Source organism: Aspergillus uvarum (assembly GCF_003184745.1).
Source record: "Aspergillus uvarum CBS 121591 unplaced genomic scaffold BO82scaffold_67, whole genome shotgun sequence".
NCBI classification, from domain to species: Eukaryota; Fungi; Ascomycota; class Eurotiomycetes; order Eurotiales; family Aspergillaceae; genus Aspergillus; species Aspergillus uvarum.
Genome location: NW_020291364.1, coordinates 26,398 through 40,564, shown reverse-complemented (window position 1 = coordinate 40,564; position 14,167 = coordinate 26,398). Strand labels below are relative to the sequence as shown.

Below are 14,167 nucleotides of genomic sequence, written 5' to 3'. Positions count from 1 at the left end.
AGCCTTGGAGAGCTGAGAGACATTACTGTCAACCAAGCCATATGCAGATATAACACACCGCCATAAACATTTTTATAGAAAACCAGGGCAGTAGAAAAGATAGCCTTACTGTTACAGGACGGATGGATTGTGCTAATCGAAACGTGCCTCAGAACGAGAAGAAATAGCTGGAAGGCTATTTCTCCTATTTGTACGAAATTCTTTAACGTGTGCTAGGCTAGCGCTAGTTCTAGTACTTAGTATGCAAGGCCTTAGGCGCCAACTGCTGCCTGAAGCTGAGCTCTATACTAGGGCCTTGGTTCCATAACAGTTTTATAGTTAAAGCTTAGTATATTTATTACTCTACTATAAGGTATACAGGCCCGCGGATATTATTTTTAGCTATACTTAATATCTAGTATCGAAGAACTTTCTCTAAATAGCTAGATATATCCAGGTAATATAAAATACACTATACTTTTCTGTAATTTTGGTCTTTTTGATAAACAAGTGATTATAGACTTGTAGATATAGATTCAAAAAGAATATAGATATTATTCTGTAGTATATTATAATGTAGGACAGCTAAGTAGTCTTGTTAGTGGAATGTAGAATTAAAAAATAGCTATTTTATGTCGAATACAGAGGTGGCCAGCCCGCTTGTGGATTACCCGGTTATGCTTACTAACCGACTTCCTTTGCGTCTATTTATCTCAAATTTATCTCCCTGCTATCTTGACACGTGCTGAAGTACCCTTCCCCGTTTGCTAAGAGACGCACCGCTCGGCCTGGTCCAACACTGCGTGATACTTGACAGTTCCAGTCTTTCTTCCGACAAGGGTCCTAAAGCCCAGCGGCATGGAGCAACGCACAACTCTTCCAAACAGAAAGCGCGGTGGTGCGCGGAGAAAGGCCTGCAATGAGTGCAAACAGCACAAAGTCAGTATTGTCTAACGAGGTTACGATGCCCAGAACACAGGGCTTGAACTTCGCTAACCAGTGGGTCTTTGATAATGCGTAGATTAGATGCGACAGCGCCAGACCATCTACAGAGCCTTGTTCACGTTGTCGACGACTACAAATTGAGTGCAAGATTGAACCATCCTTTCGACGTACCATGAGAAGGAAGTAAGTTTTAACAATCTCTTGGTTCGCCGGTAAATGTTGATCACGATAGACGGAATGCGGAGATGGAGAGCGAGATTGCCGGACTCCGCCAACGCCTGGCTACTGGCGTTGCCGATGCGGGCTCTCAGTATTCAGAGGAAGGAAATTTGGGTACAGCATCTGGTTTGGAAGTTGCATTGTCTAGTCAATCTAGTAACCCCGAAAATACCGGACTATACGGATGGACGCCGTTGGCCTCTTTGAGCGAGAGACCATCTAGAGCGTCAGAAGCAGACTTCTGGAAACTTGAAGACGTTTCGCTTTCTCAGAGGCAAGTAGCAGAGTTGTTTGAGCAGTCAGTATGCCGATCATTGGTAATAGAGGGATTCGATCTTTTAACAGCCTCGCAGGTACTTCAGGCATTACCATATTTTTCTACCACTACTAGACCCTCAAAGATCACCCTTGGACTATCTTCGGTCCTGCCCATTGCAAGCATGGACCGTCATTTGTATCGCCAGTCGACGGGATGCATCAAATCCCAATTTCCTCAACCAACTCTTAGGCCCATTCACACGACTTATGTGGGCCACAGTGAACAGTATACCGCAGGACTATAATGTGATCAAAGCTCTTTGCCTGCTATGTACCTGGCCACTCCCCACAACCACTCAAAAGGCAGATCCCACGTTTGTACTCAGTGGAATCATGATGCAGCTATCGATGCAATCAGGATTGCACCGGCCAGTACGGGCGGAGGAGTTCACCACGCTGCATATAAGCCACGGCGAAGCTGTTAGGGACCGCCTACAGACTTGGCTTGTCTGTAATATAGTAGCTCAGAAGTGAGTACGTAAGTAATCAGGTTACCGCAAGCTGACCACAATTGTTAGTGTCTCTACCGGATATGGACAGCCTTCAGGGACAGTGTACGACTGGGCTCTTGGGCCATCCTCACTGCAGGATGCTGAATACTTCCCTTCAGAAGACCTTCTTGTGCGCTTTCGCATAGAGAAGTTCTGTGATCACGTTACAAGGACTGTCTATAACACCAGGCCAGAGGCCGCAGATTTTATCAGTACGGAAAAACTCATGATTGTGCAGCTCCTGGAGAACGAACTCGAGAATATGGAAACTGAGCTAGGAAGGAACATATCCCGTTTGGAAACCTACGTCACCTTGGCTCTTGCCACAGTTAACCATCAACCAGGTATAAATAAAACCTACCTGCGCGGCGCAGAGTTGCACCTCCGATGTTTCGTGTTTTTGGGCACAAATGCACGAAAGGAAGGCTTCACAAAGCTATTCGTCGCGGCCACAGCATTCCTCTCCCAAGTCCTGGAACTAGAAACATCAGGCCAAATTGGTCATGCGACAAATTATATTCTGCAGATGACTGTCTCTGCGGCCTTTGCACTGCTGAAGATTTTGAAAAGCCGCATTCGACACCAGATCGATTTCGAATACGGCAAGTTACTTTTCAACGGAGCGATTTCGGCGCTGCGACGGACTAGTGTGATGAGACGGGATCGCCCAGATCGCCTCGCAGATGTGTTGGCGCAGATGTGGAATGCCACCGACACTGCATCGTGGCCGTTTGACGAAGAAGAGACGCCGCAGCTTAAAATCCGCTGTCGGATGAGCATGAGTCATGTGTTCGATACCGTTTGGCGCTGGCGCCACCAGTTTCGGGCGGGTATGAATGCTAATGGGGTTCAATGTACTTGTCTCTAAACCCTTTCTCTTCTTTTCGAATAAGACGTGGGACTAAATTACATTTTCTCTTCCTATAGGTGCTACTGCAGCTAAACCGAACGAAGAGGGTGGCACGAGGGGCGGACAGTCTGATGGACCGCTGATGGATTCTTTATTCATGTGTCCGCCACAAGTCAACGAGGGAACCGCAATGCCTACTGACGGTGACTTCTCTGAGATATTTGATTCTCTTGTTTTGGTTTTTGATGACGTTCCTGATGCGATGGTTAACCCACCGCTGCTTTGAGTTCTTGAATAGCCATTTCCTTCTTGATTGCAGATGCGCGAAAATTGCCTGTGAAGTGACGAATTGGTGGCGAGATTCGTGAAGTACAAACGTGGCACTGGAACAAGGCGACGAAAATATAGATGGTCGAAATGTGAGTGAAAAAGACCACATTTTTTGGGGGCATTACTGTACAAACGCGGTTCCGATTTGGCCACATATTTTGTAGTATCAGCCCTGAGAGAGCAGCAGCTTTAAGGACAGCCTGCCAAAAGCAGCCACAGAAAACTGGACCTCCGGAGTTCCATCGCGGCGTTTCGGACCGGGACTGATGCTCAATGCCGACTTTCGGAGATGAGTTCTGCCCTCGCCGGTGAACTTCGACAACCAGGATCCACCCGCTCGCTCTCGGAACAGAGAATCGGAGTCCCTCTTCGGCGGCGCAAATGCGCAATTGGGACTATCTAGTACAGTCATCGAAAAATGTTGTGCCGACAATATGGGCCTCGATTGCTCTTTAAAGTCACGCCACCTTCCAGCTCTCGGGACGTTGATGGTTGACCTTACGCCGTAATCTATACCAGCATTCTTCAATCATCCTTGCGCGATTCCTGCCCAGCTTCAACATCATGTCTACCACTCATCAGTACGACCCGGAAATCAGGGACATCGCGAGCTATGTCGCCAACCACGAAATTAGTTCGAACTTGGCTGTACGTGACAACGCTTCTAACACACCAGCACCCCTTTTGCAGAGCCTTGGGCTAACGGACTATAGTTTGATACCGCGCGCCTTGTCCTCCTCGACACCCTGGGCTGCGGCCTCGAAGCATTAAAGTTCAAAGAGTGCACGAAGCTACTCGGTCCCACTGTCCCCGGCACCATCGTACCGTTCGGATGCAGGATTCCCGGAACGCAGCTAGAACTGGACCCGGTCAACGCGGCATTCAACATCGGCGCCATGATCCGCTGGCTGGATTTTAACGACTGCTGGCTAGCAGCCGAATGGGGCCACCCGTCTGATAACCTCGGCGCTATCCTTGCAGTTGCCGACTGGGTGACCCGGACCAACCGTGCGGGCGGAAACATTGCCGGGGGGGCTATATATACTGTAAGAGATATCCTGGAGAGCATGATCAAAACCCATGAGATCCAAGGCTGCTTGGCCTTGCTCAATTCCTACAATGGTGTGGGATTGGATCATGTTGTCCTCGTGAAAGTCGCGAGTGCCGCGGTGGTATCGAAATTACTTGGGCTGGGCGAGCAACAGATTGCAGATGCGGTGAGCCAGGCCTGGGTGGATGGTCAAAGTCTGCGAACCTATCGCCATGCTCCGAACACCATGTCACGCAAGTCGTGGGCTGCCGGAGACGCATGCCAGCGGGCCGTGAGCCTGGCTCTGAAGACTCTCAAAGGCGAGCCGGGAATCCCTACTGTGCTCTCTACCCCTACATGGGGCTTCTATGAAGTTATGTTCAAGGGGTCTAAGTTCGAATTTCAACGCCCGTATGGGAGCTATGTCATGGAAAACGTGCTGTTCAAGGTTTCATACCCGGGTACGTATCACTAAATGCCCGCTCGAAATCTAGGCCTTGCCCGCTAATAAGAGACATGTTGCTTCCACAGCGGAGTTCCACTCGCAGACAGCAGTCGAAGCCTGCGAAACGATCCACGAAAAACTAGCGACAATGAACAAATCCGCCGCGGACATCAAAGCCATCACCTGCCGCACACACGAAGCCTGCATCCGCATCATCGACAAACAATTCAAACCCATGAACAATTTTGCCGACCGTGATCACTGCATTCAGTACATGTGCGCGGTGATGCTCGTCTTCGGTCGCCTTGAGGCAACAGATTACCTCGACGGAAGCGTCGCGGCGTCTTCGGAACTCGTAAACTCGCTACGGCAAAAGATTACTTGTGTCGAGGACCCGCAGTACACCAGGGACTACCATGACCCGGCCCAACGCACGATATCAAACGCTCTGACGGTGGAACTGAATGATGGTACCGTGCTTGAGGAGGTTGCGGTGGAAACTCCGCTGGGCCATCGCCTTCGTCGGGAGGAGGCAAAGCCGGCTATCCTTGCTAAGTTCAAGCGACACCTTGCTGACCACTTTTCGGAGGAGCGGGTTAGTGAGCTGCTGCAGTTGGGGCTGGAGCGAGAGGAAATGGAATCCATGGCGGTGGACCACTATCTGGATTTGTATACTGTTGACAGCAAGTTCTTGTAGTCGCCAGGTTGCATATAACAAATAGCAATGACACATGAAAGTATACAATGGAGATTGAAGTGACTGTACTCTTTGCTGGGCGCGCATCTATAGCTCTGGAAACGATACTGCGTTTGGCAGGAGCCGGATACTCAGAGTCCTCAAGGCGCTACCGAACGGCACGCTTCTGACTGCCTTTCATGCTCCAAGACGCATATACGCTACAAAGATGCATATAGACCAGCCGAGAGTAGCATGTGCAAGAAAAAAGATTCGCAGACAGGCAAGCCCCTGTCCCCAGTAAAAGACAATGCGCGGCTACGATGGAAAGCGCTATGCAAGCGAAAGATTCATAGCCATCGCATTGCTATACAGTCTAAGCTTTCTCAAACAGCGATACAATACTCTCATACGTTGTGAACACTATGCCACCACTGAGAATCAACCGCCCAAGTCTCATCGAACTTCCCCTCCAAAATCCCGGAAGCCCTCCATCTCTCAATATTGCCCGCGTCGCCTCCAATGTAGTTGACCCCTGGGCAGCCTGGGCCCGGGTTTTAATTGTGTCAAAGGGCTGGGTAGCGTATACAGTAATGACACCGGCTCCTGCTCCAAGACCAAAAGTGACAATGGGACCGTGTGTGCCCGGGGCATCGCGAGTGCTGCTTGGTATCAATCCTTTAAGAAAATTATAAGTGCCCATCCGTACCGCAGATGTAGCAGCTTGCTTGAGTGTGGTGGAAACAAGCCCACGGTAGAGACCTGCAACTCCGGTTTCTGAAACGACCGTGCTCAGCGCGTGCATGCCGCTCTTGAAGCGTTTGAGAGACCTTGCGTCGTCGATGCTAAAGGTATGAATTAGAAAGGGGGTCCCACCGGACCGCAGTCGAAGGATGGAATGAGAAAACTCACAGGGCCGTCTTGATACGTTCAGTAGGAGTTACCGCCACAACGCTTTCAACCGTCCCCGCCACCACCCCAGCAAGTATGCCTTGTACTGGAGATAGCCTGCCATTCGAATCGGACAGTAGGCCCTTAATGGAATCGAAAGATAGAAAGCGGACGCCGGCCTTGAATGCAGTACCCTTGAGCAGGACCGTGGTCAGATCTTAGATGCCAATATTTGTTTGAGGCGGTTTCATTCACCAGCACCAGGGTTGAGCAGCCCTTGTATACAGATTGGAAACCAGTCTCTCGGATCGTTTGCCTCATGATGGTCAATGGATTTCTGGGTGTGGAAACTTGAGTGGTACCGGTGACACCAAGCTGGGAGCGCGTTTTGGCGAATTCAAAAGGGTACTATTGCGGTCAGGGCCTGGACCTTGGAGTGGAACGGCCTTGGCACAAACCGTAATACTGGCTTCTACAGCACCGGCAAAGGCGCCTGCGAGGAGAGATACCTCAGGCCTCACCTCGCGCTTCCTGGGGGCTGCAGGCTGTTGTGTTTCTGAACTTGGAACGGCCGAGACGCGCAGCACCTTTGACTCTGTGACAGTCGTCATGATGATATGTAGAACAACTGAGAGACAAGCCTAGCTTCAGTCTGGACTTGGCAGTAAGTTTACTGAAAGAATTTTTATACCCACCGGGGCTTGATATGGTGTCCATTCCCAGATCTCAGGTCACTATCTTCTTCATCGAGACTAGTCACTCGGAGCTGGTGCCATTGGCCGAGAATCGGGGCGTGGTCAGCAATGTTGTTCAACACAATTGTCATGTAAGGTGCAACCAGTGCCTCAAATCATCCACAGGTACAGTGCATTGTGCAGCAACCTTTCGCTATTTAGGGTGCATGTCCGAAGTTCGGAAAGGTGGAATTATGAGGGGCCGCGATCTATCGGAGATAGCATGATGTCGGATATGGGACGTGTCATCTGTTGGCCAGACGTACATGCCCCAACGGAAATTAAAATCTCGGTACCACAGAAGCTCTCATCTCCTGGGCCGTATATCGCAAATGAAACCAAAGACCGATCTCACGCGGGAGCCCCAGCAGCTGGACCAGCTATTTATGTGAACAGTTGGCCAAAACTTTCCTTTCTAGTAGTAGTAGTGAATCAGGCCCACAGCTGAAGGCTAGTCAGAGCCCCGCGCAAGTGGCAAACTGCCATGAATCCATTATCTTTGAGGTTTCGTGCGTAATAGCCACTCCGAAGCTGCTCCGGCCCGTTGCTCTCGCTACCCCAGACTCCAATCCCCGCACTCCTGTTGGACTGACGGCCAACTGTTCACATAAATAGCTGGTCCATCTCTTGGAGCTCTAGGTACTCGTCCGCCATCCGAAATCTTGCATACCCAGCTGGAGTCTTACGATAGCTGGATCCCACAATGGCAGGATCCAAAAAGCCCATCAACATTTTCCAATTGGGAACCAACGATGACCCCAAAGAAATCTTCAACTGGCACCTCTGGTTCTCTGTAATCTCCTTTGGCTTGATGGGCACGGCGCGAGGTATCGACGAGGGCCTCATCACCGGTACCTTCAACTCGGCTGATTTCCAACGAACCATAAACTTCCAGTCCTACAGCACAGTGGAACAAGCTAATATTCGAGGAAACGTATCCTCCATGGTGCAGATTGGATCTGTCGGGGGTGCTCTATTGTAAGCTACAGCGACAGCATTACCGCACTGTCCATGCACAAGTATCCTAATATGTTTGATAGTGCGTTCTTGGTATGTGACCGGGTTGGTCGCTTGTGGGCAACACGCCAACTCTGTGTTCTTTGGATGCTAGGTATAGCCATATTTATGGCTGCGGATGGCAGTTTAGGCGCGATCTACGCTGGAAGGTTTGTTGCTGGCCTGGGGGTCGGACAGACAGTGGTAGTTGGGCCGTTATACCTAGCTGAAATCGTGAGACATCCTTACGAATATCCTTAGTCTCGTTCTGACATCTCTAGGCCCCAGCGAGTGTTCGAGGTCTCTGTACCTGCATCTTCACCGGATTCGTGTATATTGGCGTTTTGCTGGCTTATTTCACAAACTATGGATGCGAGGTTCATCTTGGTGATAATACGCATAACCGATGGGTTCGTCCACGCTCCATGCCCCCATGCCCCCCCTCCCCTAGGTACACTCTACATACTAACAACTTAGATTCAGCTCGTGCCAACCAGTTTACATATTATGTTCGCCGGAATCATACTTATACTGTCCTTCTTTCAGTACGAGTCGCCCCGTTACTTAGTGAAGCAGTCAAAGGATGAACAAGGCCTGCAGACCCTAGCTCAGCTCCGCAAACTATCCCCCGATCATCCTTACGTGGTTCGCGAGTTCGGAGCAATTCAAACAGCATATCAAATAGAAGTACAAGGAACCCAGGGGATTGGATGGAAGGAAATCGTCAAGGAGGCCTTCTCGAGCAGTAATATTCTCTACCGCCTACATATTGTATCCTTAGCCCAGATCCTCGCACAGTGGTCTGGGGCCGGATCTATCACAATTTATGCACCCGACCTGTTTGAACTGCTCGGGATCACGGGAACGAACGAGTCACTCCTCATCACGGCAGTGTTTGGGGTCGTGAAATTCATAGCGGCCATCATCTGCGCTTTATTTCTGGTCGACTATATTGGTCGGAAACGCTCGCTGCTGCTCGGAATCAGCCTCCAGGCGTTCGCCATGATCTACATCGCGGCGTTCCTCACCGCCGTGCCAGAACTGGGGGTGGTCGACGGCTTCAAGCTTCCAAACTCTAAGCGCAGCGCGAGTCGCGGGGCAGTTGCCATGATCTACATCTCAGGGTTTGGATGGGCGCTCGGGTGGAATTCGATACAGTATCTTCTTACTGCGGAGCTGTTTCCCTTGCGCATCCGTGCACTAGCAACCTCTATTACCATGACTCTACATTTTGTCAATCAGTATGGCAACTCGCGGGCGGTTCCAGACATGCTGCTCCCTGTTTCCGCAGGGGGGGTCAGTCCAAAGGGCACGTTCTGGTTGTTTGCGGCCGTCACGATTCTTGGCGGACTGTGGGTGTGGTTTAGTGTGCCGGAGACCGCAGGCCGGACATTGGAAAGCATGGACAGGCTATTCGAGCTTCCTTGGTATCGAATCGGTCTATATGGCAATGCGGATGCTGTGCGGCGAGATGTGACCGCCTCGGACCAGGCGGAGGGTGAAAATAATGTTAACGGTCCCAAGGATTCGCAGCCGTCTGCTCGAGAGATTGAGCGGGTCTGATGCCTGAACAGGGCAAAGAAGATTGGCTGTAGGGCTATGATAACCTGCCGTGGGGATCTGGGGGTTGAGTTTACATTAGGATTTGCTCACATAGTTCAACCTTGAGAGATATCCTCCTTCAGGAAGCACTTCACGTGGGTGGTTGCCGCGCGGGGCGGGGAAGAGATGAAATGGGCGTAACTCATTATTTATGCTTCACTTGATTCTTATTTCATTATGTTCATATCAGGCAAATATATGAGATCGAGAACGACCATGAGAGTATTATTTCTCCGCCCTATTTCGAGTGTGTAGACACTTGAACGGCTAGAGCATCAGTTCACCGCTGAGACGGCTGCTTTCCAGTACCGAGCTCGACGAAAAGATCCTGTGCACCAGCAGTGTTTGTCGGCTGGCAAGAGGCGACAGCAAGCCACGCTGCGTCCACACGAACTCGGTACATACATCCGGAGCCAACGCGGCACATTGAAGGAAACAGTAAAAAACTTGTATTAGCCTTTTATTACCTAGAGGAGCCGTATACGAATGGCTCAGCCTTACGTGTAAGAACCCCCGAGCACAGGCAAATCCCGCCGAGGCTGGAATTTGACAGTCTAGGTTGTACATATTGAAGTGCTTGAAGGAAGGTCAAAGGGAGCGTCCAGTTCGAGATCATGAAAAATTCCGTGGGCCAAGGAAAAACTTTTCTTCAGGATCGCGTAATCAATCTACAATGTTTCTTTTCTCAAGTCGTTCTTAGCTTGATTCAAAAGCCTGCAGGAATTGTCAGTGACATGGTCTTCAACCACAGTACTGAAAGGCAGGTGCGACTGACCCGTTTCTGTATTTCCTTGGCCCATACTCTTACTACTGCTGCTTCCACTCTGGATTGTCCCAAGGATACCATCCATATAAGGAGCACCGCTCCATTTCTGGTGCGTGAGGACATCGATAGCGAGCTCTTGTTCGCGGGATTGGATTAAGCGGACATAGGCGAGCATGCCCTCAGTTTTAAAGGCGCGTGAAAGCTCAGCCGTGATTGTTGCGCCAGAATGAACACCCGCAAGGGATATCAATTGTAGCACAAAACTACAGGTGGTTAGTTAATAAAGTTAAGAATATCATAAGTAACAAGGACGAACTCACCCGTGCTGTGCGAGATCCCAAATAAATGATTTTAGAGACGCCTCGTCAAACCCTTGACTCATCCAATTGAACGATGGGCTAAGGTTGTAAACTAGTTTCTTGCCCGGAAGAGCAGCCCGCACCTCTCCTGCAAGCTTCGCAGCTTTGGCGATGTCTGGATCACCTGTCTCTGTCCAGAGAAGGTCGGCATAGGGCCCGAACTCCTTTGCTCTTTTAGTCGCGGCAGGGAAACCAGCTTTATAGTGGTAGTATCCCTCCCGAGTACGGGGAAGGTCGCAAGACCAAGTCACAGGAGTTTTGGTAAAGTCATTGGCCAAAACCCGTCGGCAGGAGATGGATAAATTCGGGTTATCCTTCACTTTTTTCTTATATGCATCGCGCGATGATTGCGAGGCACCTTCAGCCTCAAGCCGCGCATCCACGGCTATCAAAGGTTAGTGGGGAATATCTTAATGAAGCCTAAGGGAGTTCACTTACCCTCATCGAAAGTCGTAAGTTTGTGCTTCTTGACCCAGTCCAGTTCATATGCATCGACATCTGACGGTGTTGCTCCTTGCATCTCCATAATTTGTAAAGTCTCCGCGAGTGGCTCAACATCTTCCGTGATTCCAAGGAGAAATTCGTGGTCTCTAACGTCAATAGCACTGCTGATAAGCCTTCCACTTTCTGAGTCTGTTCGAGCAATGACTAGATTCTCGACACCCATCATATCCCATTGAAAACGTGCTGCAATAAGTCGGTTAATATGTTCTCCTATTGGTACCAAAACTTTGCCTGCTAGATGGCCACACTTTTTTCCACCGTGAAGTTGATCTTCGAAATGAACAGCAGCAGCACCGTTCTCAGCAAAGAGCTTAGCTAATTTAAGGACAGCGCTCAAGCCGCCATGTCTAGGATTGCGTCAATCTGGGTTAAAATAATAAATCTGTAAGCATAACATACCCAGTATCACCATCCGCAATTATCGGTCGCATGTAATCAATATAGGGAGTGTGCTTTCGTTGCTCTGGAGTCATCTTCCTTCTTGTATCCCACTGTCTTCGATCGTGCATTTGTTGGGCTTTGAATAGCCGCTGAACCTGGTTTGGTACAGTATTGTAAGGGTAATCTCCAAAGTCGGGGGAGACTTCGTTCGTAGTAGTCAACAACGAGGAACACGCCCAGCCGGATACATACAAGGCCTCCTGGTTATCAGCCTGCTGTGTCATTTGGATAGGATCAATTGCACCCACTGCTCAATATCGCTTACAATTAGCGTTGACTTCTGGCTGGCTGTCTGAGAGGAAGATTCTCGGAAATGTTGAACATACTGGTGTGAACAGGTTTGCTTTCGGCCGCTCTCTCATTCAGTAAGTTGAACAGCTTCCGGGCCATCAAAGAGCTTGGATACGATTGTTGCAATGTTCCCCGCTTGCTGACCACATCGGCTGCGGAGTAGGGTCGCTTAATACCCTCGAACCGGGGCGTCTTCCACCAAGCTTCAACATCCTGAACTTGTTGCTCAAATAAAGCATCCTCTGCAGCCCCGGCTTTCTTATCTGTCGATAGAAGCTGATAGGAGTCACCAGGCAACGCCGTCGAAATGGGTGGTTGAACCTGGGGAAGCGATGACGGCGACATCCGCAAATCACCGCACGTGAAAGGACGGCGGATGAGACGACAGAAACCGCCTGCAGCCGGTGAGATAGAGGGAAGACGTCGAGGTATTCGACGAGAGAAGGGACGGAACATCCTCAATTATGGTACAATCTCCCAAAGGCAAACCGCCCTCTGATGGGAAAAGAAAGGGAGATGTCTGGTCAGAAGAACGGAGAGAGAGGTGTGTATGAGCGATGAGAGCAGATCCCGTGCGTGTCTAGTTTGCCTACTACTTGTATCAGTAATCAACTGTAGAAAACAACACATACTCCCATATGCTAAGTGCTGACTATTTATACAAAACCTTGGGCTTCCCACACTGTCCGATAATCGGGCAATTTGCGATGATCGGGCAATTTGCGATAATCGGCAATCAGCTTAGCGGGCTCACCACCGACCACAGTGTCGACCCTGAAAAGTTGTTTACGCCATGATGCGGCTGCCTCTGGGGTTCTTGGCCATATTCAAAATATACGAAAGAGCTCTATTCCATCGGGACGTTGTGACAAGACGATTATCCAGCGATTGTACTATCATGGGTGCCGTACGATTGGCAGTGCCCATTGTCACGACGACCTGGGACAATCGATTGGCACTGGCATGTGTTCTGGACTCCTCAGTTCCCCCTACAATCCAAGCCGGGCTCTGATGGCGGCGCCACTTCGTAAATGGTTATTATAGACGTGAATCTATTTTACATCTGCTGGAAATAATCGAAGTTTGCAATTTGAGACCCGACTTCTGGCTTCCAAGAACATTAGCAGGTTAGCCTCGCGTCGGAGCGATGACATCGCTCTTTTTCTCCTTCGAACTACGCCAATACCTCAAGCACCCACAATACTCAAGTAGCTTATAATCAACGCCTGCTGAAAGACCTCGATTGAAGCCCCAGTATACGCATCTAGAACCGCAGGTGACTGCCCTTTAGTCACCAAATCCCGCAACCCAGTCGCCCCAGCATGCATCACGCAGTCGAGTCAATTCTGCGCTTTTCACGCCCGTTGCGCAGTCTTTCACCGCTAATATAACGAGGAATTTGGACGCGCTAAACATCCTGTTGTCGAGGATGACTGCCCGCACCAGTATCTCATCACCTTCGCCTTCGAATTTGTTATGGATTGCGCAGGGGAAGGATGGCAGAGTGATGATGCATTGGCTACACGTACGTAGCCTACTTATGAGCGGATGCCTTTTTATAAGGATAGGATTTCTATTCGCTTGCTTAACTATAGACTTGACGATTAAAGTCTCTATATTTTGGTTGTTGAGTTCAATGTAATAGTGGCACCTGCAATGGCTTGATATGCTTTTATTCAGCTGTTTACCAAACATCTTCGCTGGAAAAAATAACTAGTAACATACGACTTCACACCACACAATCAAGCCGAAGACAGCGTTTGCCCATCGCTTGCCTCCAAGCCACCATCCGACAGCTCCTATGACCTTCTACGGGGTTCTAAGTTTGTTAAAAGCTGTAATCAGCCACAGTAATACAGGGCCTGAGTTAAAAGAAGAACAAATTTTCAAAATAATAAAAAAACTAAAAGAATAAAAAGAATGAAGAATAAAGAGAAAAAGGAATAGAGTCAGTATAAGCCTATGAAAATAGATAAACTTAACCAGATAAGAATTCCATTTTCAAAAAGAAAAGAAAAAAGAAAGGCCTTAAGGACCTTCGCTCCAAACTAACTGCTGCAATACTCCCTTGGTGCCTTAGGCATCCATGGGTAGATGGATGCCGCAACGGGCTAAGGTGCCCGTCACTCAGGCACCAATTAATGCCTGAAGCGGAGCTCTATACTAGGACCTTGGTCCCATAACAATGTAAAAAGCATCAGATTCTTTCAGAAAAATCATTTCAATATATTATCTATGTATAATGATAGTTAAAGATGCAATAAAGCACAGACAGGTTTTTAGAATAACAGTTGTTTTTC

General features: G+C 49.3%; 5 protein-coding genes across 5 annotated transcripts; 3 read left to right on the top strand and 2 right to left on the bottom strand.

Annotated features, from left to right (window-relative positions):
* The first annotated feature begins 741 nt into the window (after positions 1-741).
* BO82DRAFT_395311 (uncharacterized protein) lies at positions 742-3,278 on the top strand. The gene is made up of 7 exons (XM_025638782.1): positions 742-918; positions 1,001-1,107; positions 1,157-1,441; positions 1,545-1,931; positions 1,980-2,245; positions 2,297-2,806; positions 2,880-3,278. The coding sequence occupies exons 1-7, from the start codon at positions 838-840 to the stop codon at positions 3,086-3,088; spliced, it is 1,845 nt and encodes a 614-aa protein (XP_025487691.1). The 5' UTR covers positions 742-837; the 3' UTR covers positions 3,089-3,278.
* A 418-nt stretch (positions 3,279-3,696) lies between these two features.
* BO82DRAFT_395310 (MmgE/PrpD family protein) lies at positions 3,697-5,309 on the top strand (the record flags this gene model as incomplete). The annotated part of the gene is made up of 3 exons (XM_025638781.1): positions 3,697-3,780; positions 3,846-4,623; positions 4,694-5,309. The coding sequence occupies 3 exons, from the start codon at positions 3,697-3,699 to the stop codon at positions 5,302-5,304; spliced, it is 1,473 nt and encodes a 490-aa protein (XP_025487690.1). The 3' UTR covers positions 5,305-5,309.
* Positions 5,310-5,452: 143 nt separating this feature from the next.
* On the bottom strand, positions 5,453-6,785 carry BO82DRAFT_423486 (mitochondrial carrier; the record flags this gene model as incomplete). Its single annotated transcript, XM_025640249.1, has 5 exons — positions 5,453-5,486; positions 5,676-6,128; positions 6,196-6,368; positions 6,430-6,582; positions 6,633-6,785. The coding sequence occupies 5 exons, from the start codon at positions 6,783-6,785 to the stop codon at positions 5,453-5,455; spliced, it is 966 nt and encodes a 321-aa protein (XP_025487689.1).
* A 778-nt stretch (positions 6,786-7,563) lies between these two features.
* Positions 7,564-9,696, top strand: BO82DRAFT_423474 (putative MFS quinate transporter). The gene is made up of 4 exons (XM_025640248.1): positions 7,564-7,886; positions 7,949-8,138; positions 8,186-8,314; positions 8,388-9,696. The coding sequence occupies exons 1-4, from the start codon at positions 7,612-7,614 to the stop codon at positions 9,465-9,467; spliced, it is 1,674 nt and encodes a 557-aa protein (XP_025487688.1). The 5' UTR covers positions 7,564-7,611; the 3' UTR covers positions 9,468-9,696.
* Positions 9,697-10,009: 313 nt separating this feature from the next.
* BO82DRAFT_423470 (methylisocitrate lyase precursor) lies at positions 10,010-12,323 on the bottom strand (the record flags this gene model as incomplete). Its single annotated transcript, XM_025640247.1, has 5 exons — positions 10,010-10,535; positions 10,593-11,016; positions 11,070-11,482; positions 11,535-11,823; positions 11,903-12,323. 5 exons carry the CDS (start codon positions 12,321-12,323, stop codon positions 10,175-10,177), a joined length of 1,908 nt encoding a protein of 635 aa, XP_025487687.1. The 3' UTR covers positions 10,010-10,174.
* Positions 12,324-14,167: the final 1,844 nt, after the last annotated feature.